The 26,276-nt window shown below is 35.9% G+C and overlaps 1 protein-coding gene across 1 annotated transcript in view; it reads right to left on the bottom strand.

Moving 5' to 3' along the window:
• The window catches only part of LOC145682723 (uncharacterized), a 130,977-nt gene that overhangs the window by 53,670 nt on the left and 51,031 nt on the right, over positions 1–26,276 (bottom strand). The window contains exon 5 of the mRNA XM_081754108.1: positions 7,253–7,294. Within this exon, the coding sequence (XP_081610234.1) occupies positions 7,253–7,294 (42 nt within the window). The remainder of the gene's footprint in view (positions 1–7,252; positions 7,295–26,276) is intronic.

A 26,276-nucleotide genomic window follows, 5' to 3' on the forward strand; every position in this document is an offset into this window, starting at 1 on the left:
ATAGAGGAACAATGTCAAATTCGGTAGAATTTTAACAATAAATGTATATCAAACATACCGAATAAACCGAAGGTAGAGTATAAATGGTCCTGTTATTATGTTATTACAGATATGAATATCTTTTGTAATATCAGCTCGATTAGAGTAAATTTATTTTTAAAATTTTTGTGTTTATTAAAATGAAAACCATGTAGTAGATAAAAAATTTTCTATCAAGTGTCTTTAACTTTGAGTAACATTATTAGGCAATATACGAAAATTACCAAAATTATCGAATTATTATTAGTAAAGAACATAAACCACCAATTCACGACCAAATATCGTATTGGGACTTCCCATTATAATGAGTATTGTTGATTTTTCTATAAATGTACAAATAATACATTAGTATGTTCCGTTTTATCTGAGATAAATATTACATAGTAGTGAAATAATTCTTCTACTGTTATAGAAGGCAGAATAATAACAAACTCATATCAGGATAAGATATCCACCTTAATACGTTTACATAAATGATAAGTATTCTACGATTTGTGAAAGAAAATTGATATAATTCATTAATTAAATACGCTATCCGGGCTTTCTTATATGTTGTATACAGTGTAGTCGTTAAATGGATAAACTTAAGAAATCGTCTACCTTAACAACAAAAGAGGTATAAGGAAATTGAATACAAAGTATGAAATAAAGTAATTCGTAAAATGAATAACTATTTACGCTGAGAGTACACTATCATAATGAATTAATACGGAAATAATTCTTTTAGCAAACTCTTTATTCCGTGCTTAGCGATGACGAATTTTATTATCTTGACATAAATTGACAAAAGTTGACATAAATTGACAAAAAAAAATCACGAATGTACAAAGATGAAAAGCAACGATTTAAATAATTTAAATATTTAAACATAAATGATGAAAAATAATTTAAATATTTAAAAGAGAATGCTAAATAAGCCTAAATAAATTTGTGTTTCAAATATCAACTGGTGAAGCTAGTGATGAAAATTTAACTTGAAAATGGATTCAACAAAATGAAGTATCAGGAAATTGACAATCATTAAGGAATAAAAATGTAATTAACGTAATATGAACCAATAGATTTTAGTACAGTTCATTAGTAATGTAACCCCAACATAAACAATTGGGTATACTTAAAATTATAGGTCACTGGGTAGGTTCACTGTGTAAGGGTAGTATTAAGATTCGGTCAATTTAGAAAGTATTCTTGATTAGTTTAACAAAGAAGGTAACTATTTCTTAACAATTCCTATTATAAAAAAGCTGGTTTGTAGCAATGATCCAGTAAGAAAATAGAAAGTGGTTAGTATTCTTAGTTAAGACTGTAAAAGGAACAAAAAATTTACTCTGTTATACCAACTTTTGAGATTTCAATTTAGAGAAGTCACTGATAGAGCTTAATTAAATACTGAATTAACTCAACCGTTTAAAAATATTAAATTACGACAAAATTCAATTCAAAGCCAATATCAACAACTGATCTTACCTACTACATTTGGTAAAGTTTGTCCGAAAAAAAAAGTGTTTCTGACAATTTAATGAACAAAATTAGAATTGTAGCTTTATTTTTCTGGTAATTTGACCAGAAATTTAAAATATTTGGAAACAACTCATATATTGTGATATCAACTCAAAGTCTGTATTTTTGTTTATTTATCAAATTATGTTCTTGAAAGTATTTTTGAACCATAGAACTATGTCATTTTATTTATTTTGATAAAATGATTTTAATGAATATTCAATAAGTCCTCCTTCTTCTTCAAATTGCATTATTTTAATAACGTTTATGCAAAGAAAGTTCAAAAATATGCTGAAATAATTAAAATACATTTCTATCGAATGCTTTCTTTGTTGAAGGATATTCGGTTAAGCCATTTCGTACATAACAGGTGTAGTTTTGTCTCTAATCTCAAAACTGTATTGAGCACTGTTTACTTTGTAAACTGTGACAAAAGGAAATGAATGTTTTATATAGCCATACATAAAATTATTTAATGATTTTACTGACACAAATTAATTTAAAACTAATTTTTAGAATTTTTCGCAATTTGACATTTTATAAGCTTTCTTTTCCATTGTGGTTAGCAACAAGTGAAGAGAGGAAGATTATATATTGAAGTGTAAGATGGTTTAGATGGTTTACAGTACTAATGACGTCCATTACAAAACTGTAATGTAATGTTTCGGAATGCATGTACTGTGCCACTTACACGAATATACAGGGTGTCTCGAAAGTCCGTTACCACCCCTAGAAATCGCAAATAGTGAGACAGATGTGCAAATAGAAAAACACTTGTTTAATCATTTTAAATGTATATCGTACCAAAGCAAAAAGTGTTCTACCACGGCCACCCGTAGAGTTCCACTCGGTGTCCAAAAGAAAATTGCAAATGGTAAGAGACCGAATACGATTTCGTTGGAAACCTGCTGGAAAAGGAAAGCAGATGGAACCAATATGAACGCTCTACGATAACACTGTGCAAACAATTTTTTTATTTTAGGTCTTCTTTCTACATTTGCGTTTTATTTTTTTTTCTGTTGAATTCGTGTACGCAACGTAAAGAAAGGAAATGCCGCCACTGCTTTATTTTGCTTTGAAGGTCTATTAATGTGGTATAGGTCGAAACTTCCACAGACAAGACTCCCACACTCAAGAAATTTCAAAACGTCCACACAATCGGTCATAGCTCTCACACAAAGACACTAATCTTCCAAATGCACGAACGGTGATAGTGCCCACTGCCCAAATCCCCACACTCAAGAAATGTCAAAACGTCCACAGAATTGGCCATATCTCCCAAAAAATGGACAAAGCACCCACACATAACAGTGGTCACAATCCCCACATAAATGGACAAAACTTCCACAAATTCAGACAAATCTCCCACAGTTTGAAATGATGATTGTTGCGCGTCTTGTAACTTTCACACTCTGAAAAGAAAAACAGAAATAACTGGATGATTAGATCGTTCGCGCATTTGGGAGATTTCTCCATTTGTATGGGAATTATGACATATTAAGTGGGCGCTTTCACATTCATTGAATGTGGGAGTTTTGCCCATTTGTGGGGTGGTTGTGACAATTTCTGAGTTTTGTCAATTTGTGTGTCGGATTTGTCCGTTTATGTGGGGATTCTGACCATTGCTACGTGTGGGAGTTTTGTCCATTTGTGTGGGAGTTATCACTGTAATAGGTAGTTATGACCGCTTACCTGTGTGGAAATGTTAGCAGACCGTTCTTTCATTTGGGAGATTTGTCCATTTGTGTAGGAGTTATGGCCGATTATGTAGGCGTTTTGATATTTTCTTAGTTGGGAGTTATGACCGTTCGTTAATTTGGAAGATTCGTCCATTTATGTAGGAGTTTTGGCTGTGGAAGTTTTGGTCTGCTCAGTATTAATGTGTACAGAAAGAAAGAACGAAATAAATAAAGAAAGAAAATAAAAGAAACAATATGAAAAGAAAAGCAGAAAAAGATAGAGATTACACGTCGAAATGGAGGAATAATTATATATCGGTCGAAAGTACTAATTATGGTCGTAGAAGAAACTGTAATATGATTGGCCCGAATACATGTATGGTAAAAGTCGTATGTCTGTTTAATTGTAAGTTTCCCATTTTCACCAAATATCGCATCGGATTGCAAAGGAATGATTTAAATTTAGTCTGAAACCGATTTCCTAGAGATTTCCGTTGGCACCAATAATGAATTCTAGTTTATTTTACATGCACATTGAATGACTACTTAATACTCATTTAGTTATTTGTTTTTGTCTGGAGTCAAGTTGTTCCTATCAGTGGTGAAGCTCCGTCGGTGCGAGCGAACAGGGAGAAGGTCAAAAGTAAAGATCAGTAAATCTGCAGTTGCATTACGCCATATATAGCGTGATGTCTGCTAATGATATCATCTCTGTGAAGCATATCACTTAATAAACTCATTTCGTAATGTTCGTCACTATCATATTCTCTCCTATTAATTCAGAAAAAGGTTCTGGCAAAACATAGCATGATTCATTTTTTGTTTAAATCATTTTATAATTGATAAACCAGACAGTGAGTATAATTACCAGTATTCTACATTATATGTTAAGTAGTATGTTCTATACTCAAAGATGTCAAATATTATTTCTTTTCTTCCTATTATTTCTTAATTTTATTTTATTATACTTCTTTTTTATTATTTAGACATTACTGTTCCCAAAGGGCAGAATATAACAGTAGTGTCATTTCCTTTTTCTCAGTTGTGTACAAGATAAAAGTGAAAACACTAAAACCCAACTATAGAAATAATATCTAAAACGCAATATTTTTGCACAGCGTTCATGTAGAATATCAAGACTTGTTACATCTGCTTTCATCTAACAATAACTTTCAACGATATGTACTTGACCGTCCTTGCTGTTTGATATCTTTACTAGGACCGCGTGTGGGGCCCTGCGGTAGACCCTGAGACAAAATAGTTTTACTTTTAATCATTACTTTTAAAATAACGACACACGTGTTTTCCGGTTATGACTTCTGTATTGCCGTTCCAGATTTATGGAGGTGGGTAGAGATTTTACAATTTCATTGTTTCTGACATTTTGAACTGCCACCATGTATCACAAGATTATTTTAGTGAGTCGAGACTTGTTCCATCTTTTTCATTTTATAACAGCTTTCGAACGATATGCTACTTGGCCCCCTTACCATTTGCAAATTTTGATCTGGAAGCCGCGTGGGACCCTGTGAGTGGCCCTGAGATAACACGTTTTGTTTGACACGATGTAATTTTATAATGATCAAACTCGTGTTTTCTTAATTTGGCATCTGTTTCATTGTTTGCGAATTCTAGGGGTGATAACAGACTTTCTGGAAGCCTGTATCTTCATATAACACGCACTGTGTATGCATTTAAAAATATTGGAGTTCCTAAATAGTCGTCATTAGTGCTTTATGATGGTGTATTCACTACCTTCTACTTCGATATATAATCTTCTTCTATTCCTTTGTAGGTTCAAATTTTCATCTAAATGATGAACAATCTCTACATTTTATATTTACGTAATAATTCAAAGTTAGAAATAAGTATAAAAGAAACGTTCGAAGATTTTTGACAATATATACCAGCTAATTTAAAAAGTAAAATTATGTATCTGTACAATATAACATTTTCAAAGTTAAGTTTCGGTCAAATGATTGATATACTTGGTTTTAGGTTCAACGGCCGAATTTGGCGGATTACTCTTCGTTGATCCAAGTCAGCTTGCTTACATTCAATAATGTATTTGTATTTTTTTTCCACTAACGAAATTACAATACATCTTCGTGTTCGGAGATTTTTTTTTGTTCGAGGTTTCATTTTGTCTATCACAAGTACGATCACTGAAATTAAACTACTCACAGTTCCAAGCACACAATCTGGAAAGCCGAAAAGACCGGCATGCGGTATGCTTTCTTTATTTGTTACTTTGTTAAACGAAGAATAGAGACAAAATACGGCAACCAATCAGAGTTGATTTTAGAAATTCACCGAAGTTTACTTAAACGAGATGTACTGAACTTCGACTTTGAATGCTGCAACAAAAGTCCTGGATCCACGTTTAAACTTCATTTAATTTTGAACGCATTTGAACGAACGCTCATTTAAACTTCGTTAGTTCACACGCCTAGTAGTGGTAGATAGAATGATAGACATAGATATAGATATATAACAAGAAAATTGAATACGTAATAGCAAAGTGTAATGTATAGTACGCATTGAAAATAAGTGCAATAGTGTGTGTCAAGAATACGTACGTTGAAAGTGTTTCTGATGTACATGCTTACTGAATTCGTTCTTAGATAACAAAAGTAATATGGAATTTCAAAGTAAAATGAAACATTCGAAATATAATGATATTTTCCATTTGTAGAAGCTATAGAGATTAATATCCTGAAAGTGTGTTCCTTCCTTGCAGTTTTTTTCTAGCGGGTCTTCGTTTGCTGAAACGAATTCTATCAGATTCGGTTTAAACTTATCAAATTGAAAGAATTAGGAAGATTTAAAACCAGGTAAGTATGGTGCTGGTTTTGTAGTATTTATATTCTCCATGATCGAATTGTTTCCTCATTCCCAGTTTTCTCAGCTATTAGCGAAGGATCAAAGACAAGTTCCGTAAAGACGTGCACTTATAGTGCTTGAGAATAATGCCACAATGATCATGATCGTTTTTATTAGCTTTTTTATTCATTGATGCTTCTTAATTTGAAACGCTGAAAACACTTATTACGCCATGTTTGGTTTACCGGCCTCTCCTCAAAGATTTTAAAATTTTATGCAAATATTTTGCAAAATAAAGAAAACTGGAGTCGCACACGCAGTTCGATAATATTAATTTTAGTACTACGACAAAATCCAAAGTCTCCAGATGTACAGAATTAGACTATAGTCTAATGTTGTTAGTTTAACAATGATACAAGTAGCCATAGCATTCGTAACGTTAATGTTCAGAAATGACCTCAAACTCAGGAGTACATTACTTTAAAATATCTGTTGAATAATCAGTTAGTGTCTCAACAAACGTTGATTAAATACATTGTACCTTGAATGTTAGGATAAACTTACAGGAATTCCATACATAAGTATTTTCCAAAGTTTGCCTAAGATGTTTCTATACCTTCGAGAACCACGTGATTAAGAGTTCCAAAGAATAATGGAGGTAATCACGTTCTCAGCTAAAGAAGTTTGTTGAACGCTCGAGTTTGCTATTAACTGGAATTATAGCCAGCTTCACATAGTTAAAAATGTTACTAGTGAGTTTCATTGGCTGGTAGAAATTACTTTGTTTTACGTACATTAATCATATAGTTGGTACCAATTCGGAGAAATACATACCTATGGCAGTGTACATAACGATCGATATTGTGGTAAAAATGAGTTTCATCTGCTTATATATGACTACAAATTTTGCATTGGACTTTCTGGACTAAGATTAGAAATAATTTTGATTAATGAAGTAAACTTTTCTGGTAAATAAAGTAAATGTTTGATTTCAAATACTGCAGTATATCATCAGTAGGCGTACTTTGTTCATATATTATCAAGGCGTATTTTCACAGTAACGAAAGAAACACAATATCTTTTCTATTACTGTAACAAGTAGCATATTTGCATGTTTCACATAGATAAACCTTTAAAATTAAAATATGATTAACGAAACTCCATTTAACAATTACAAATATAATGTATTTGTTAAAGAATAAAAATCTTACCTCCTAGACCTGGTGGCAACCCTGAAGGTGGTGTATGCGCTCCTAAGATGTAATAGTAATTTTAATAACTTTATGAATGTCGCTTTAGTTACTATAATTTTGTATATGATATATTTATTTCATTTAGATATCTACCTTAAATATTGATTATTTTGATTTCTTTAGTTTAAAGTTATTTTGTGGGGCCAGACCCGTAGCCAGAATTACGTGACGGCGGGCTGTATCATGAAATATTGTGGTCATCCCACCAGGGGCTCAATCATTCTAAACTATTTTACTGGAACATATACTGGTTCGTTTAGCCAGGATTTCGTAAAAGGGAGGTGACATTAAACACTGAAGGCCCAATCAATATAAACTACTTTACTATCAACATATATTGGTTTGTTAGGACAATAAAATGAGAGTATGTTGGTAAGAATTTTAATAACAAACTACGGAGAAACTTCGAGTAAAATAATACAAAAATGTATTGAAAATGATTTTACAATATTTAGGTTCTTCCTCTGTTCATTCAAATATAACAATTTTTCTTCATTACGACCTCAACTATTATAAAACGTACATATTCATTATTATAAAAAGTACATTCATGTCCAAAATAATTGTCGCATATCTATGACTGTCTTGTCGTAAGAAAATAATTTGATAATGATTTTGGAGGGTACTTTTAATACTGATGCGATGTGTATAATCGGGAAATGTATCGACTCTATTTGTGGTAAATTTCATAGGAACAGAATTATAAATACGAAAATTAGAGTAAACAAAACGAAATGTTGGTAAATGAAGAAGAAAGTTTTTTATTGTTCTTATTTACTGCTCTTTTAACAAAATTTGCCACATACATGTCTTTGCCCATTATACACATACTAACATTGTAAGAAATACCGGGCGAATTCATTAGCAAATTATACTCCTACAACAACATATTTATAGACATACGACAATAATTTTGGACATGAGTGTACAAACTCAATAATGTCTTGTAAAATATTTCACAATATCTGCGTCCCTTTCACTGTTGAAGCAAATGTTAACACAACTTTCTTTTCACATGAATTTTTGTTTTTATTATTACTTTAACTACTCCTTGTACCAAACGACAGGTTAAAGGAGTAGCAGAAAATTGTTTTTCAAATAACATGTTTGAGTCTGCAACGATTCGATGACGAAAAATTGTGATCAAAAATGTCGACGCTGTTGCACAATCGGCATTATGCTTTCAAAAGCTTGAAATCTCCCTGACTAGTAGCAGATATTCTAGGAATTGTGAAACTTCCGGTAATTTCAAATTCCCTGCATCTTCCGGAATATCTCACTCACCTCACCACCATGTATTGCATGTAATACAAATGTCGTCATAAGATTAGTAACCTAAAGCTTTCTGTACTATTTTTTTAATTTTTAACGCCGTTTTTAATTTTTGTCATTTTATTCCGCTTTATCCTTCCTTAATTTCTTTAATTTCTGGTCTCGAAGGAGGTTAGTCCGCAAACCCCGAACGCCTCCCGTGGCTACGTGCCTTGGTAGACGTACGCGCCTGGTAAGATTGCTAGACTAAAATATGTTCACACTTCTACTAAGAAAAAAAATGCAAATAAAATGTTGCTCCTTTGAATGTGTTGCGAAGTAAAAATATAAAAATAAGATATTCGTATGATTGAAAACCTTTATTATTTGAAGAAAACAAGAAGTAAGGTTCTCAAGTAGACACCGAGCATAAAATACCATGATTTTATGTTGCATTATGTTGTTAGTAGTCATACTGTGTACATATGAGGAGCTCTGTTTTCAAAACTCGATAGAGCACATACATCTTTTTTTTTTTTTTTTTACAGGAATTGCATATTTCTTATTATTGTATCCTCGTCGCCAAAAGTGCCTTTACATCGCCGTGACGGTTTGTGACCGATCAGTACTCCAAGAAAGGAATGGTTGCATAAGAAATTGTGATTAATTTTGAAGAGTTTTTATTTTATCTAGGAAAATAACGTAGGTATAGGGAGTAAAGGCATAGATTTGAAGCATCAGCGCACTGCCATCTTTGAAAAGATTCGTATTCTCAGTTTTTTTTAATTTATTGTCCTATGTGTTAAATTAATAGCTGCTAACAACTGCTACTAGCGCTTTCCACTGTTCAGGAATTTACTACGACATGTTCGCAGGACACTTTTCTGAGTCCTAAATGTGTGCGTGAATTACTTCATTCACCTCACTGTTCTGATTTGAGAATGGAAACTGATTAACTTGAACATGAACATTTTTCGCTGTCGTCAAGCAAGGGCCGTAATAAATGTAATTAAGGTTCATATTATTAAATAAAACACAGAAGTATTTATTCCGTGTATAGTACAATATAATACAGTAACTAAGCAACATGAAAATCACTATCACCCGCAGGATTTTTTCCAACGGGGTGGTGGCAAAAGATTGATATAGAGTTTTTCGATTTATTGCCCTATATAAATTTGTTATTTATAGTGTATATCGTCTTACTTCTTAAATTCGTCACTGTAGCTTATTAGTCAGAACATCCATCTGCAGACATGATCTAGAGAGAAGAGAAGGAAGGAGATATGAAAAGTGGTGTAACTAATTTTACTGGACCACTGTGTTATATTGTGCTACACACGGATAAATACTTCTGTGTTTTATATAATAATAAGAACCTTATTTACATTTATTATGACCCTTGCTTTACGACAGCGAAACATATTTACGTTCAGCGTATTCAGTTTCCATTCTTAAATAAGGTCAGTGAAGCGAATAAAGTAATTCAGTCACACATTAAGAACTTAGAAAATTTCCTACGCACAGGTCGTGTTAGATTCCTGAAGAGTGAAAAGTTCTAGTAGCACTTACCAGCTCAGTATGTAGGACTCTGATCTTCAAGTTCAAAGTTTGTGAGTTCGAGTCTAGGTCAGGTAGAATAGAATTTTTTTCTGATTTAATTCTTAAAACGGAAATGTTTCTCTCTTCCCGTTATCTTGTAATCCTAGATGGAGATGTTTGGATGCTTAAATAAATATACTAGTATATAAGAAAAGGAAGATAAATTACGTGATTCCTTTTCTAATTTTAAACTATATTTTCACCTCTCTAGGACGTTTCTCAAAGTTCAGATTTTTAGATCTCGCTGTCACTCTGTTACGTGTGTTTAACTCGGATGTTCTAATTAATATAGTCCCTTAGTGAATCATATAAATCTTACAGATGTTGAATCTCTTTCTCCTACTAATCCGTCATTGGCTTTCCCAGTGAGGCATCAATTTATAATTGCCAAGTCTGTATTCTGGTTATTACTGCTTTGTGGACGCAGATCAGGTAGACCTGAATTTCGGGCGAAGTGTTGAAGAGAGAATTCAGAGGGTTTCACCCGATCGAGGACGTTTCTTGAACCTTATCCTCCATTCTCTCGTAAGCTTCTGCTTTCATCTGGATGGCTTCAGGTGGCCATCCGAGACTACCACAGGAACCTCCTGGGTCGTCTCTGAACCCCACGTCAGTGGGCCAGGGGACTGGGCGAATTCTGCTTCTCAAGGCAAAAATACTGGTAGATCCCGATCACGCACACCGGATATATCTAACGTTTCCTCAACTCAGCCTCTGTGTAAGCGTAATCACACCGTGAGTGAATCAGAACAGTCTGTTTCGTCCATGAACCTCGACGACGGTAATGAATTTCCGTCTCTAGAAGATTCCTCCAAACTTCGTCTCCATTCATTCTTACTTAATAATTTCGATACCAAATTTGAAAACACCAAGCTGGTTCTGCCACAGCTCATCAAATACCTACTCCGCGCTTCAGTCGCTCAAATTGTTCGTACACGAAACGGGATAATCTTCAAATCCTATGTTTCAACATTCTTAATCACTGAACGTAAAAATTTCACAAACTACCATTGATGATCTGTTAACTTATGGCGCTCTCATCTATAAAAAGCATACAGTCGAGCCGTCCAAATCGTCACCGTCTCTACTACTGAGATGTTAACGCGGTGTGGCGTACAATTCTCATCCGACTTCGAAATGCACACAACCTAGCAAATGTGGGTACTGTAGTGGTGCCCACGACATCAAGGCTTGCTCTAACTTAGCTAGGCCTCCTCAATTTTCTACATGTCCGGAGCTGCACCCGACTTATAGTTATCGCTGCAAAGTACGGCCTATAGCTGAGCCTCAAAATCCGAAGCTACCTGTTCCGTTAAGACCTCTTTTACCACCAACTCAGCGCGATCTACCACCACCAACTGCCAAAGAAACCATTACTATCCAACAACTACTTTCATTTTTCACTATCGCTATGCAAAATATCTATCCTTTTCTTCGCCAAAACATGCTCGGCGAAGAATACAGCTCCTGGTCTGGATCGGATAACGTTCAGCTATATCAAAGAAGCACCTTACTGTCTTCTTCTCCTCCTTTCTTATATGTATACGTTCACTCTGCGTACCAGCTACTTTCCCCCAGACTAGAAAACCTCCTCTACCACCATGTTTGTAAAGCCTAAGAAACCTCCAGCTTCTGTTGCATCTTACCCACCGATTCAACTAACCTCTGTATTTAGTAAAATCCTAGAACGCATCATTGTCATCAGACATCATCTTCATCTCACTACCCATAATCTGTTACCTGTGCATCAGGCTGGTTTCCGACCTAATTTTCACATCAATGACCAATTACTCAGAATCATAAATCTCATTACGAATCATTATAATACTGCACGTCCGTTTTGTCTCATTCTTTTTGGTCTTGAAAAAGCTTTTAATAAAGTATGGCAATTAGCTCTCATGTTTAAACTTCACCGCTTCCGGCTTCCACTATCTTACCTCCGCTTCATCTTTCATTTTCTTTCTAACCGCCTATCTTACGTAATCATAAATAACTCTCTATCTCATCCTATTTTTATTGACTCTGGTGTACTTCTAGGTTCCGCTTTCACCCATTCTATACCTTTTGTTTTAGCTGACGTGACGGCTCTTCCTACCAATGTGTACAATTTTCAATATGCCGATAACACTGCTTTTCTCTGACAAGCCCGGACCGTTCCACAGATCAATCCTTCTCTTAGCATAGCGATTGACTCCTTCCTTAGATGGTGCAATACGTGGAAACTTCACATCAACTCCACTAAGACGCAGGCAATAGTCTTTATTCCAACTGGGAAGCCCTCTCCAATAGAGAAAAATCTGAATCTTCTTAACATCAGTGTTGATGGCACACGAATTGAAACCTCCAAAAAGGATACTTACCTAGATCTCACTATCCATCATCATCTAACTTGGCGTCCATATTTGAAAGAAATCATTCGCAAGGCCTACAATCGTCTAAATCTACTTAAACATCTTATTGGCACCAACTGAGGATTACAGCCTACTGCAGTCCTAAATACCTATATGGTATTTTTACGTCCCATCCTGACGTAGGCGAACTTTCCTGGGTTAGTGCTTTGCCTTCCTTCTATGCCAAATTGAAAGTACTCGAACGCAATGCTTTCCGCTTAGCTTATCAAATCAAGCTCCCGAGTCTAACGCAGGAGTTGTATCACTGCATAACTTTTCCAACAATACTTCATCACATACAAAAGTTAAGGCTCAAATTCATTACCACTCAAATTCAGCAAAGGCATCCTTACTTATGGACACAATGGACATCGACCGCCACTACCATCTGGGATATAATTTCGTCATTTGCCCTCTATCTTTGCTCTCTTTCTTTATCTGAAACAATTCCAACTGGCCACCGCGATCATTCTCTCGCTTACGCCTTCTCTTCCGACAATCTTCCCCGTCACGTTTCGCCCACATATGTTGCACTGTAAACTCATAATACTAGCCGGGCTTCACTCGTCTTCATCACTGTTCAGAGAAGCCCCTGGACAAGAAGATAACCACCATTCGTGTTTTTAACAACTTGTTTGTGTTTGTCCTGTCAATTGCACCTCATCATCATCTCTTCCTGACCCAATGATTATGATCACAAGATCATAATGTCCAATGGATACTAAAATAAAATGAAATAAAGTTGAAATATAATAAAGTGCTACTTAAATAAATGATGATCCAGTTCTCCTACATCCCATAGACCAGCTCCAATCACCTTACTACTCCAATAATTTAATCACTCACCCCGGATAGAGGGCGTAACCCTCGCAAGGGAGCTAGCCTCGGACTAGCAAAAAAATTTTCGCTTCTCTGTACATCATAGTTCGAGATGAATGCTTTGACAAATAGGCTACAGAGGGAATTTTAAAAAGTAAGACGTTTTACGCTATCAGTGATAGATGTTGTGGTGTTGACCTTAACACATAAGACAATAAATCAAAAAAGTGAGAATACGAATGTTTTCAGAGATGACAGTGCATTGATGCTTCAAATCTGTGCTTTTGCTCCCTATATCTACGTTTTCCCTAATCAAAATTTAAAAAAAAAAATCAAATTTAATCACAAATTCATATGCAACCATCAGACGTTAATATGTAAGGTTATGTATTTGAACAACTTTTCATACCATATTTCACACTACGATTTAGCAGTCGTTTCCAGGTCATTTCTTCAATACCTACTCAGTCAACAATAGTGAACTTAATTGCATCGATTGCTTCACTGAGTCAGTTGCTTCGAGTCATCGATTGCTTCAAGAGTAACTATTTCTTAACCTATAAAACATTCAGTGAAAAGTATTTTAAATTGGGATACATTGACAAAGGAACTAACTGATGTATTCTTAACAGTGACGATGCCAGTTTTAATTAATTAGGTGTGAGTAAGTGGAAGAACAGAAAAAATGGAGAGGCAGCACAATTGTGTATACGAAAAAGGTAATTTTATATTACTTCTCGTATTTCATAATAAAATTTGTCTGCATGGGCAGGCGTCGTCACAAGGGACGGACGTTCTTTGAATAAAATTGTTCGTGTGTGTCATGAACCTCTTGTAGCTTAACTTATAATGGACGTGTTTGTTGTCTACGCATATGGGCTCCGAAGAAATTAAATTCTAAGAAACATAAATGTTGAAGTAATTATGTGCAAATATAAAAACAAAATGAGAAATGGCACCTTGTAGAATATAATGAAATAATATAATAGTTTCCTTATGCACGAAGCTTTCCTTGCAAGTAAAATAAATGGTGAGTCAAGATTCCATTCGCAGCATTTATAAAATAAAAGTCATTGTAGATAGAGGATGGTAAATGTAAGAACACGTTACGCCGAGGGTAACATTATGGTGCGTATCATAATGACGGCCACCATATTCCTAGCAACCATTCTGAATTTCGCGCAAAAGCTTTAAATGAGGAGAGAGTGGTGAGATATATGAAGCTGAGCTAGAATTTAAGAACATTATTAGTGTAATCTGATTGAACTATATGAACTTCGAATTTATAACCACACCGGTATCTAATTTAAGTAAGAGTTCGTCCAAGGTGTTGAATCATGCCATTATCGAATGCCGATCGCATCGACATTATCGAGATGTTGGTTGGTAGAAATGCCAGTGTCGTACCTTGGATTTTAATGAAAGGCAATCTCAACATGCTCTAGTTCAACATATTGCAATGGGACAGTTACTGATAAAGTCCAAAAACACAGTTACTGTCAAGGACAAGCGACGCTGACAAGTAAAGGGTCAAAATGAGTGAATCTTGTTGAGGGATGAGACATAGTGCAACTGATAGAGGATGTGGAAATATGTGTATGTGTAAAGTTGTAGTAGCTGAGCGCCATAAGAAACGGAGAGGGAGGGATTAAAATTGGTGGGAAAAGGACTATGCTATATTATAGATGGATCATCAAATAAACTGTTAAATCGTAAAAATAATGAAAGATAGACAATGCAAACGGTGGTAGTTTCACATATTGTCAAAAGGTGAATTGGCAGAGTAGATCATGAACCGCCGCCGTCTATTGAAATACGCCATTTTGAAATATGTGATATCATTTGAAATAGAAAGGTAGTCATGTGATATATCAATTAGGAGTCTCATCAGTATACGTCTGATGAGGATCTTGGCTAGAAGATCGAAACGTCACGTGTAAATGTTCTTATATATTAAATAAGTGCAGTCTTGTTCAGCAGCGTGTTTATTTTTCTGATTTTATTCGCAAGACGTATGACTGTGATTGTGTGTCAGATTGTATTTTTGTAATACTTTTCTAAAGAAACTGCATTATGCTATAAAGTTTTGAAATAACAAAGTGAAGGAAAGTTAAATCAGAATGCTGAAAAATTTGCACGCATATCAAGAATGTGAATAGTTTCTCTGCACTTGGTAATTTTCCGTAATGCATGAAGAACAAACTGCTAACTAAGAATAGCAAAAACTAGTACTGCTTGTATATGAAATTATAAACTCAATGTATGTTGATAATTATCAGTATTTAAATGTATTTTGTAAAATCAAGTGAGTAACGTGTATACTGTGGAAGATTTACTATAGGTTGAAACTGATAATTATTTAAAGAATATGCAGTAGCTCTGAGACATTTATACAGTCTGTTGACAAATATCCTAAAAGGGACAGAAAACGTAAACTGTCTTCTCTCGATTTGTTACATTTAGAAAATTGTTAGACATTTATCTAATTGCACTTATCGACTTCATTATCAAGTGCATGTATAGCGTATACTGTTATTTATTTAGCATGCATTATGCTCACGAAATAAAATTGACTACAATAGGCAATTTAACTGATTTTTCCAAAAGGTCACAATGCTGCAAGGAACAGACTGTTCAGTGTTTTTATTTGTGTGTTAGTGTCAAGTAATATTGTAACCTGTAATATTTTCCAAGTAAATTTTATGATATTTTTTATTCCGAACCAGTCAACGTATGCTTAATTGTTCTCTTCCTTTCAAATCTTATCTTTACAAATACAAATATTGGTCTAACTGTTTCTGGAGCATTTAGGCCTAACTTATGGTTTTGATAGTACCGTTGTTAAGTATAATATATGTTGATGGAGTTGTTTGGAACAAGTTACATATTTAAGACACTTCATTAACGATATTCCCGCTATAGGTTTTTCTAGGTATTAACTTAGAACCTATGAATACGGGTACTTAAATTTAAGACGGTGTACAATGTCCGTTGCGTTAGTGTTTTAGTGACAGCATACTGTGACTTATGTTATGGGTTGTTTTGTCTTTTTAGATATTCATGTTTCAATTATGAGCGCTATTATTGTACTTGGCAACGAAATACGTCAATACAGAGAAAACATGAAGATGTTTAGCATAGCTGATTCCTATCACGTACAGCTTGTAAGCACGGTCCATTTAACCATATACATCAAAGTATCATCATTCATCTCCACATCATTAAAAATCATAAATTATCTATGACAAAGGTCACTACCGGAATTCGTGGATAATTACCACTGTCGAACAATTCTATGAACAGCGTCAAAACCCTCTCTCGTAAGCTTATTGAAGAAGTGAAGGAGCGACAAAAAATCTGATTATGGACATCACTCATTCTATCTTAAAACTTCTTGATAGAAAACAAAAATAATAATTCTATTCGAAGCATATACTATTCAGTAAATAATACCGTTAAAGTTTCGGCAAAGATAAAATCGTAACAGTATTATTTATTAAACAGAATGTGCTTTCGTCAGAATTCCTTTTTTAAATCTGATCATGTTTTAAAATATAATATGCTACCTAGTTTCAATGTACATTGTGTCACCTATATCTAAATTGAAATACCTCTCTTTTCGTGAGAAAATATGGTTTTTGTTTTCAGCTTCCTATCCATTTCTTCTTTGCCATTAAAACAATATTGTTTTCTACACCTATGTAGATACCTTCTTCAATTTTGTGTTTATTAGAATTTATGGGTGTGGACATTGTCTTTCAATGGCAACTAACACGAGCTTTCCTGTAACCTTCAGATGGACAATTTCAATCTCCTGTTATAAATCTATTTGACTGAGGTTCTAAGCCATGTTACCATGTATTGAACTTTACCTTCTTAAAGGACGGACAATTTCGTTCTGGGTATGAAAGGGAGTTCTAATCTCATATGTACAGAAATAAAGAATCCCTTTATTTTGGATTGATGTTCGAGATGTCAGTAGTAGTTTCAGGTTGATAAGTAGATGTATGAACTTGTCTAGATATGAATATTTAAACAGGAATATGTCAATTGTTGTTTTCTGTTTAACTAAGTTTTACAGCACCTCTAGATAATATTATAGTGCCAAAAAGCTTGAACATCTATAATTTTTACATTGTCACTGATGAATGAATTAGCCTTGCATAAACCTGAGTTCCCAGTTAGAATTAGGACTTTACATTTTCATTATTATATTATTACATTACATCGCATTATTACATTTCCATTAAATTAGGATGCTGTCTTTTGATAGAAGGATTACTGAAAGGTTTCTATAGATTGCTATTAACAATAATAACACCAAGTAGGGCGTCGGAGACGCTAAAACTATTTTTGATACATTTTGTAACATTTCTAATTGTATAAAATATCTGAAGACAATTGACATTGTCAAGCTTGACCCATACCTGATACAACATACTTCCTTAGATTTTAGTGTTTTGTTTCCTATATTTATAAATAAAGAAAGTGCCGTAGGGCTCAGACCCTTCCCTCTTCTCCCTTGATAGTACGAAGGAGCTGTTCATTGCATAAGCTAACTGCTATATTCCAATGTTTTGGCTATAGATTTTATTTTTCTTTGAAACAATTTTGGTATTACAACATGCAGGGGAACCTTAGCTATTGTTTTGGTGCTCTGTTGCCAACTGCACGTTAAAAATTAACATATACATTTTTCTGATTATTTTTTGGCGCATAAATATTTTAATTTCTATTAGTTTATTCCTTTAAACCTGTTATATACATAAAGAAAGAGCATCAAGTTTCAATGGTGATTGGAAAGAACTATGATGCTGCACCTCTGGTGTTATCAAGTACTTTTAATGATATAATCTACAAGCAGCAGCCTGCAACACTGACTGAAGACGCATATTTCATAGAAAATTGTTAGTTTCTTATTATCTGACTGTGACTGTATGTGGAAATCTGAAGTAGCATTGGAACAATGGCAAATCGAGCTCTTCGCCAAAGTTCAATTGAGAAGGAACTTAAAGGGCTTTTATATGAATCTGATATAGAAGGTAGTGAGCTCGAATGAAGAAAGGTGGAAATAACCCTGTCAGATTTGGATGCAAAATACAGTGATTTGAACATTTCGTTTCATAAAGCAAATGTAACAAATGGAGCAGTAGTAAGTTTCTTGCAGTGAATCCCTTGTAATATTCATGATGTTGTAGTGGTGTTAGTTTACAAAACTGACTGCCAAGTCGAAACTTGTTTGCTTACGTTATAGATATTCATTCGATAGGTGCAAAAAGGCGACGTTTTGCTACTAGAAAAATCGTAGCTTATGTTGAGTTGGCAATGCTGCTTCTCTGGTGAGATCCCCATAATGTCTAATGAATTTCCATCATACTGTCTAGCTTTACTCAGAAACAAAATTTGAAAGAATTTCGAAATTCCAAGGATAACCGAGATGGAATTATAAAAGATTAACCCTGAATTCATTCAAATACTGAAGTATAATCCACTGTTCCCATTTTATCCCATTTTACTGCCTCACCAACAAAATTTTTTTAGAAGCCGCCTTTGTACACATATTACACTGTACTAAGTACCAATTGATCTGTGTCACAGTTTTTCTACAGAAACAATAAAATAAATAGGTCATAGTTACTGACATAAATAAAAAATGGTAACTTAAACAATTTCACACATATAGTTTCCAACACTGTGCTTAGAAAACAGTTAATAATACTGAATAAAAATATATGATATCTTACAAGGTACATTCGCAAAGTGTCCCTTCGGGATTTGTGTAAAATTGATTCAAATGCAAAGTTCCCGTTTATTGTACTAATTTTAGAGGCCCATACAAGTAATTTGCATATTTATGGGCCGTCATATATCCGCAATTTAGTCAACCACTACTATAAAGCTCAGTCACAAAATTGCTTTTAGTTTCTTTAGATATAATTGGACAGGGATGTTGGTATATCCAAAACAAATTGCATCAAGTACTGCTTCTCTGACAAGTGTTACCCATCCTGGCGGCCATCTTGGATCCGCCATATTTGATTCAACTTTCGTTTTTTTTAATGAGAATAGGTGCATGTGATACATGAAATTCATATAAATGTTTCTCGGGAATTCATTGGTAGTAGTTAATTTTAACGTAGCTTGCACCGTTTGCAAGGTATTGCATATTAAATGTCAGGCACTTCACGAATGTTGAAAAATAGAAAATTGTGCAGTTCCCCGTGTGTATATGTAATCTTTTAACCGATTTATTGTGAACAAAATATTCCCTGAACGTAAATGCATACATACACACAGACGTAAATACGGAAATGATAGGTCTTCACCCAAATCTGGTCGTATTTTCATTTACATTAGTCATTTTGACCGTAAGAGAATACGTCCTTTTTATGGTATAACATGAAAGTAATAACAATCGCTCGCAAATATAATAAGATTATAACACCAATGTTGTAAAGAGTTAGTTTATATCTACAGTCAATGGTGTATTTACGATTTTGTTTCGGGGGCTTTGCTAACTACTTCTGGAAATGTGCAAATTCTGAAAAATTTCATTTATTTTAAGGTAGTAAATAAAATTTTGGGTGGATGGTTTAAGCCCGGTAGACCCTCTTCAATATACCACTGCCTACACTTTTTTTGCAGTTAGAAATTGTTTCGATTTGTCAACATCGTTATCTTAACTGATATTACTCTAAAATGTCTATTCGCGAAGTGTCTGGAGAGATTTAATACGCAATTACTTCCAAACGATCCAAAGCCATGGTAAAAGCAACTACACCAGTGGATTTCCAAGAAAGTTTTATATGAATTTGATATATTGCTTGCATTCAAGCCCATTTAAAAAATCGAAAGTAAAAAATCCAATATGGTGTATCCAAGATGGCGGCCGGGGTGAGTGACATGCGTCAGAAAAGTCGTACTTGATGCAATTTGTTTTGCATATAACCACATTCATGACTATTTACATCTAACGAAATTAAAAGCAATTTGCGTCCGAGCGTTATAGTTGTTTATGAATTCCGGATACATGAAGGCCCATAAACATGCAAATTACCCGTATGGGCCGCTCAAGTTAGTACTGTATACATTCCGCCGCTGAGAACTTTGTATTTAAATCAATTGTACACGAATCCCGAGGGGACACTTCGCGAATGTACCTTGTTAGACATCCCAAGTTCATATCAGGCAAGATAAATGATTTTCCGTGAGAAATAATGACCTGTATGCCGTGGGCCTCAGTAAAAAAGTAAAATGATAGAATGAAGAAAGTGGGACCAAACGGGAGAGCCACGAGAAAACACACGAGCACGGTATTTGCTCACCACAAACTCCACAGTCCGTGAGCTGAGATCGAACCAGGAATCCCAAGCACCGGAAACGAATGCTCTACCACTAAAGCACCCCACCCCCTGTAAGAAAACGAGTAGGATTTATGTTTCAAAAGTGATCGACCCTATTCCATGCGAATTAAGATTTTTCACTAAACACGGTATCTTCAGAGCCAAGATTTAACTCGTTTATGATTTTCAGAATATATCCAAGATTAGTTATTATGATACTTTATTGCTGTTTGTCATTCTTACATAAAATGTTTTGGGAATGCAAGTATGCTTGTGTGTACACTCTAAACAGTACCCATAATTTTGCACAAGTACCCATGAAATAGAAGGTACTTCGCTGATGTACCTATGAAAGTTTAATGTGCCGAAGACTTTAGTGGGTACACACCGCATCCCAAAATTTTACCTCTGTGTTTTGGAAGAGTTAATATTTAACCTCCAAACATGACACCATCGCACAAATGCATCAATAGCTACTTGCATGGTTTTGTTAAGAGATTGTACAGTACGGCCAGATGTGAAAAAAGCAGTGTCATCAGCAAACTGAAATATTGTGGTGTTATTAGGAATAACAAGATCAGCGACGTACAGTAAGTGTAATAAAGGAGACAATGATGAGCCTTGTGGTACACCAGTTTGCTGCAAGATAGGATGAGTAGCGTTCCATTGATTGAGATATAAGCTAGTCGTCCTATTAAGAAGGAGTGTATGTAACGGATGTACGAAGTTGGCAAAAGATAGTTATGAAGTTTATATAGTAAGCCAGGGTGCCAAACTTTGTCAAAAGCCTTTTCCAAAACAAACGTTATAAGGCACGAAGGAAAACCTGCATTATATTGATTGTAAATAGCTGTGGTGAGACGGAATAATTGATGTTGAGTACTAAAATTTGGCCGAAATCCAGCTTGATGTATTGGAAGAAGATTATGTGAGTGAAGATGGTCGTGCATGCGACGGACAAGGATTCTTTTCAAGATTTTGCAGAGACAACTAGTGAGGTGAATAGGACGATAGGATGTGACTTCTGATGGAGGTTTCTTTGGTTTAGGAAAGAGAAGCACTTTTGAGTATTTCCAGACGAGTGGAATATATCCAGTTTGCAGAATAAAGGTATAAATGGTGCTAAAAAAGAGTAGAAAAGAGTGAGGCGCTTGCCTGACGAGTACATATGTAACAGAGTCAAATCCTGGTTCAGTATTCCGTTTACCTTTAAGTGTATTACTAATAGTTTCGGGTTGAATCGGCATGGTTAGAGGATTATTTGGTTCTAAATCATGATCAGCAGGCGGACGAAAGAAAGAAGCTGCAACGGTATGTCGGTTTATACTTGATTGCAAACGATTTGGTGTATGCCAACCGGGTAGAGGTGTAAAGATATTTTGTAAATAGGAAGCAGAAATCAGAAGTAGCCTTTTCTGCATCCGTAGGGACTGTTTGATGATTATGAACAATGGGGTAAGGCATACGGGAAACTCTACTTGTTAATTGATGGAACTTGCACCAACATTTTGTAAAATGTGTTTCATTAGCTACTGTGTTGCAAGTTTTAATCCAGTGGCGTCTCTTGAACGCAACGATATAATTATGAGTGATCCTTAGGTACTGGCAATGAAGCCGAAGCGCTTCAAGGTTACCCCTAGCGAGATATTCACGGAAAGCTCTCCGGGATGCTGAAATAAATGGCAAATATTGCGGAGGTAACTTAGGTTTATGTAGCTGAACTTCGATCGCTGGAATAGACTGTTGTGCTGCGTCTTGAAGTAAGTCCAGTGATTGTTCGATCGAGTTCGTATTGCGTACTATTCATTGTGAGCGTAGTTACGGCTGTGTCTGAATCGGCGCGATATTGTTCCCAATTTGCCCTTTGGTAGCAGTAGACCTTCTGAGGAGGAGGCTTCGGCTGAGTGTTGGGAGAATAATGAAGTTCGACTTTGATGGGGACTTGGTCGCTACCTATGGAGTCAAGTACAGATATGTGAATAGACTGAGATAGTGAAGATGAAGTTGTGACTACGTCAGGAGTAGTGCGACTGATATGACGTGTTGGTTTCGGTAAAGTATGTAATTCAGCTCGTGTTTCATTCCGAACAAACTCGAGAAAGTTGTCTTTGTCACGTTGGGAACGGCTATGAAAATTGAGGTCGGCCATGATAATGTAATGCCGGAAGTTGGTATCAATATAGCGGAAGAGATCATAGCTGAAAGCTCGGCCTGGACGATAGTAAATAGTAACAAAGGTAATGATTTTGCCTCTAAAATAAATTGTCGTCATGTTATGTTCAGGAAGATGAAGAAAAGGTGGAACAGTAACTGCACGATAAGCAAGACTTTGCCGAATACCAATAGCTGTGCCTCCGTAGAGACGTGGTCCAGTTGGTGCGTCATGTCGAAGTAAGTGATACTTCGGTATATAGCATGTTAAATATGGTGCAAGGTAAGTTTCGTTAAGAGCAAATGCGGCAATTTGTTCTTTCTGTAGTAGCTGTGTAAAGATCAGTTGGTGCGTCAACAGTGATCGTAAGTTAAGGAATAGTAAATTGTAACTCATAATGAAAGTGAATATAAGTCCGAAGGTAGAGTTGCCCATATCAAACATAAACTTCAAGTGGTTGGATTTGAAAATGCACTGTTGGTCCGGAATACGTTGCATGTAGTTGTAGATTAAATAACAGTTTTGCAGCGTGCATGATTTGAGTTAGAATGTGATTGCGAAGAAAGGGGTGGATGTTCTGTAGTGAAATAGTGAGAAAACGGAGTAGATCTTGGACAGTAACTGGATGGCGCAATGAATTTGCTGGTGGAGTTGGTGCATCGACTGAACGTATGGGGACAACGAGTTCAGGCTTAGCTGGATCAGGCTGAGGCTTAGCTTTACATTTATAGCTGTACGTTGGGTGACGTTCAGAACAGCGATCACAACGTGGTGGTTCTTCAAGGTTTGGACAGTTTTTTGTAGGATGTTCGCGGGAACAATAGCCACATTTGGTGTTGTTTGTGCATTCAGCTGTTGGGTGTGAATTATACTGTTGACATTTATAGCAGCGAACAGGCAGAGGTGCTGGCGTGCGAGAGGGCTCAACCTTATATTTGCGTCTATAGATATATGCGCCCTTGGATAGAAGTTGATCAATAAGCTGATGTTGATCAGTTAGCACTCGTACTAGATAAGTTGTTCTCTGGTCGTTCTTGATCCTGATACAACGTTTTATATGTAGCCCGTCCTGATAGAGTTCAGCAACAATTTCTTCATCAGTAAGATCGGGTTCTACACCACGAATAACTACAGACAGTATATGAGATCGCCGTGGTGGAGGAGGAGTTTTGCATGTACTCCGTTGTAAAGTAGAAATCTTTGCTTTCGCTCCAAAAATGTCATAAGTTGCCTTGTCGCGAACATGCGTGGAGAAATTTGGGTTACTGGATTTCAAAATGATGCCACGGCGTGTCTTAACAATTTCACGGATTTCAGGCCGAGGGACGTACTTGACTAATTGCTGGAAGACAGCACGAACAGTGTCATACTTCTGATCGTAGTCGGTTAGCAAGAAGTTGTACACGGGATCTGGCTGGTATTGCTGATGATGATTATCGGCAGAAGTGGAGTCCAATCCATAATTTGGCTGTCAGTTGTAATCTGATTAACACTGGGAGTAATTCGTTGCTTCTTTGAATTTAGCGCTTGTTCGCCATCAGAGAAAGATCGAGAACTAATTCTATGTCTTTTAGTGATGCAGTCTGCGTAGGAAGGAATAGAGTTACGGTCTGAACGAGGTGTTCCCGTAACAATCCTTGGTTCCGTCTTTTGGCGACCGTTAAGCCCGATGTTAATCGGTGGAGGTTGTAATCCTATATCATGACCGAGATTCATAGATCCGTGAACTTTGTCAGTGTCCGTCATCGTGATAGAGGAGCCGAGGGCCAAAGCATGAAAAAAAATGGAAAAGATGTTAAATGAGGTTCAAGAAACAAGACACCCTCCGAAAGTGAAAACTTTCGTCAGACCCCTAAGTGCTGTAATTGTGCTATGCTCGCAAGTACGTATGCTATACTTGGTCCCCGCTGGGACAGTAACTGACACAAGAGAGGTTAGGTTTCTTGGTAAAGTATGTATAACACCTATTTTTTTTTGTCCGTCGTCCCGCTAAAGGGTTTTGCCCTTTCTTCGGGTAAGTGCTTTATATAAAATGTAGTTTGCAGTTTAATGTGGTGTGTAAGAGGCGCACAAGTATATAATATTTATTTATTTCTTAAATACATATACACAGAGAGGGGATGGAAGGGTGACAATAACATCTAATGAAGTACAAGCACACTATAAGCATGAGACAGCAATATTGTAGAAAATAATAAGTTTATTACCATGTAGTGCGGAGTTAAGACGAGTGTAAAACTGGAATGAATATGGTACAGGAGGCAATATGGAGAGAAGTAGATGAAAATGAAATGAAGTGCTCTGAACGCCACATCACAAGGTATTTGTTAGTACAGACGAATGCAAGTTATCTTCTGTTCCTGGAGCGATTCAGGAACTGATGGAGACAGAGGAAGCCCATGTTAATAGGTGGTTACGGTGCGTATGATGGATATATGAATGATGAAAGCTCACGTGGTTCGTAGATGTGAAAGATTTCGGGATCCACTACACCATCATCGAGTTGCAAATGATAAAGTGTCATGAAGTGCTGTAGGGGAGTATCAACGTAAGCTGAGGGTGGGTCGTGATCCATATCGTACCGTAGGATATCAAGTAACATGGGATGCTGCTGGTCAATTCGCTTGCAAACGTACCGAGTACGAAGCTTTTCGAGATGGTGCAATAAAGGTGAAAAGTCAAGCAGCTCGAAAGTAACCGTGTCGGATGCGGTATGCTGATGCGATGTGCTAGGCGTAGAGCATGGCGCTCTAGGATAGCCAACTTCTGATAGAATTTGGGCGGTGCAGATGTCCAGGCAGTGTGACCGTATGTTAATGTACTCCGCATAAATGTTTATATGTATGAAGTACTGTTAACGGTTTTAAACCCCAGGTTGTACCAACTAGGCGCTTGAGGAGGTTGAGCCGATTTTGCGCTTGGTGTATGATCTTGGTGAGGTGTGGGGTCCAAGTAAGTTTGGAGTCAAATATGACACCAAGATAAGTAAGAGTATTTGACGGCGCGACAGGTGTATGGTCTACTTGGAGGTTTAATCGACTTGGATTCCTGTAGATACGTGAACGGCGTCTACGTGGCAGGAAAACAATAGCCAAAATAGGAGTTTTGGTAGAATTAATACTTAATCGCCATACATTACACCAGTCAACGAATGCATCAATTGCCGTTTGCATAGTTTTACTAATGGATTGTACTGTGCGGGCTGTCGTAAAAAAGGCGGTGTCGTCAGCAAACTGAAATATGTTGATGTTGTTTGGAACCACAAGGTCGGCAACATACAGTAGGTATAATAAAAGAAACAGTGACGAGCCTTGAGGAACGCCAGATTGGATGAAGATCGGATGAGAAAGTGTTCCGGTAATAGAGATATATGCTACTCGCCCTAGTAAGAAAGAATGGATGAATCTGATGTAAGAGGATGGTAA

The sequence above is a fragment of the Thermobia domestica genome, chromosome 4 (genome assembly GCF_964235325.1).
Source record: "Thermobia domestica chromosome 4, izTheDome1.hap1.1, whole genome shotgun sequence".
NCBI classification, from domain to species: domain Eukaryota; kingdom Metazoa; phylum Arthropoda; class Insecta; order Zygentoma; family Lepismatidae; genus Thermobia; species Thermobia domestica.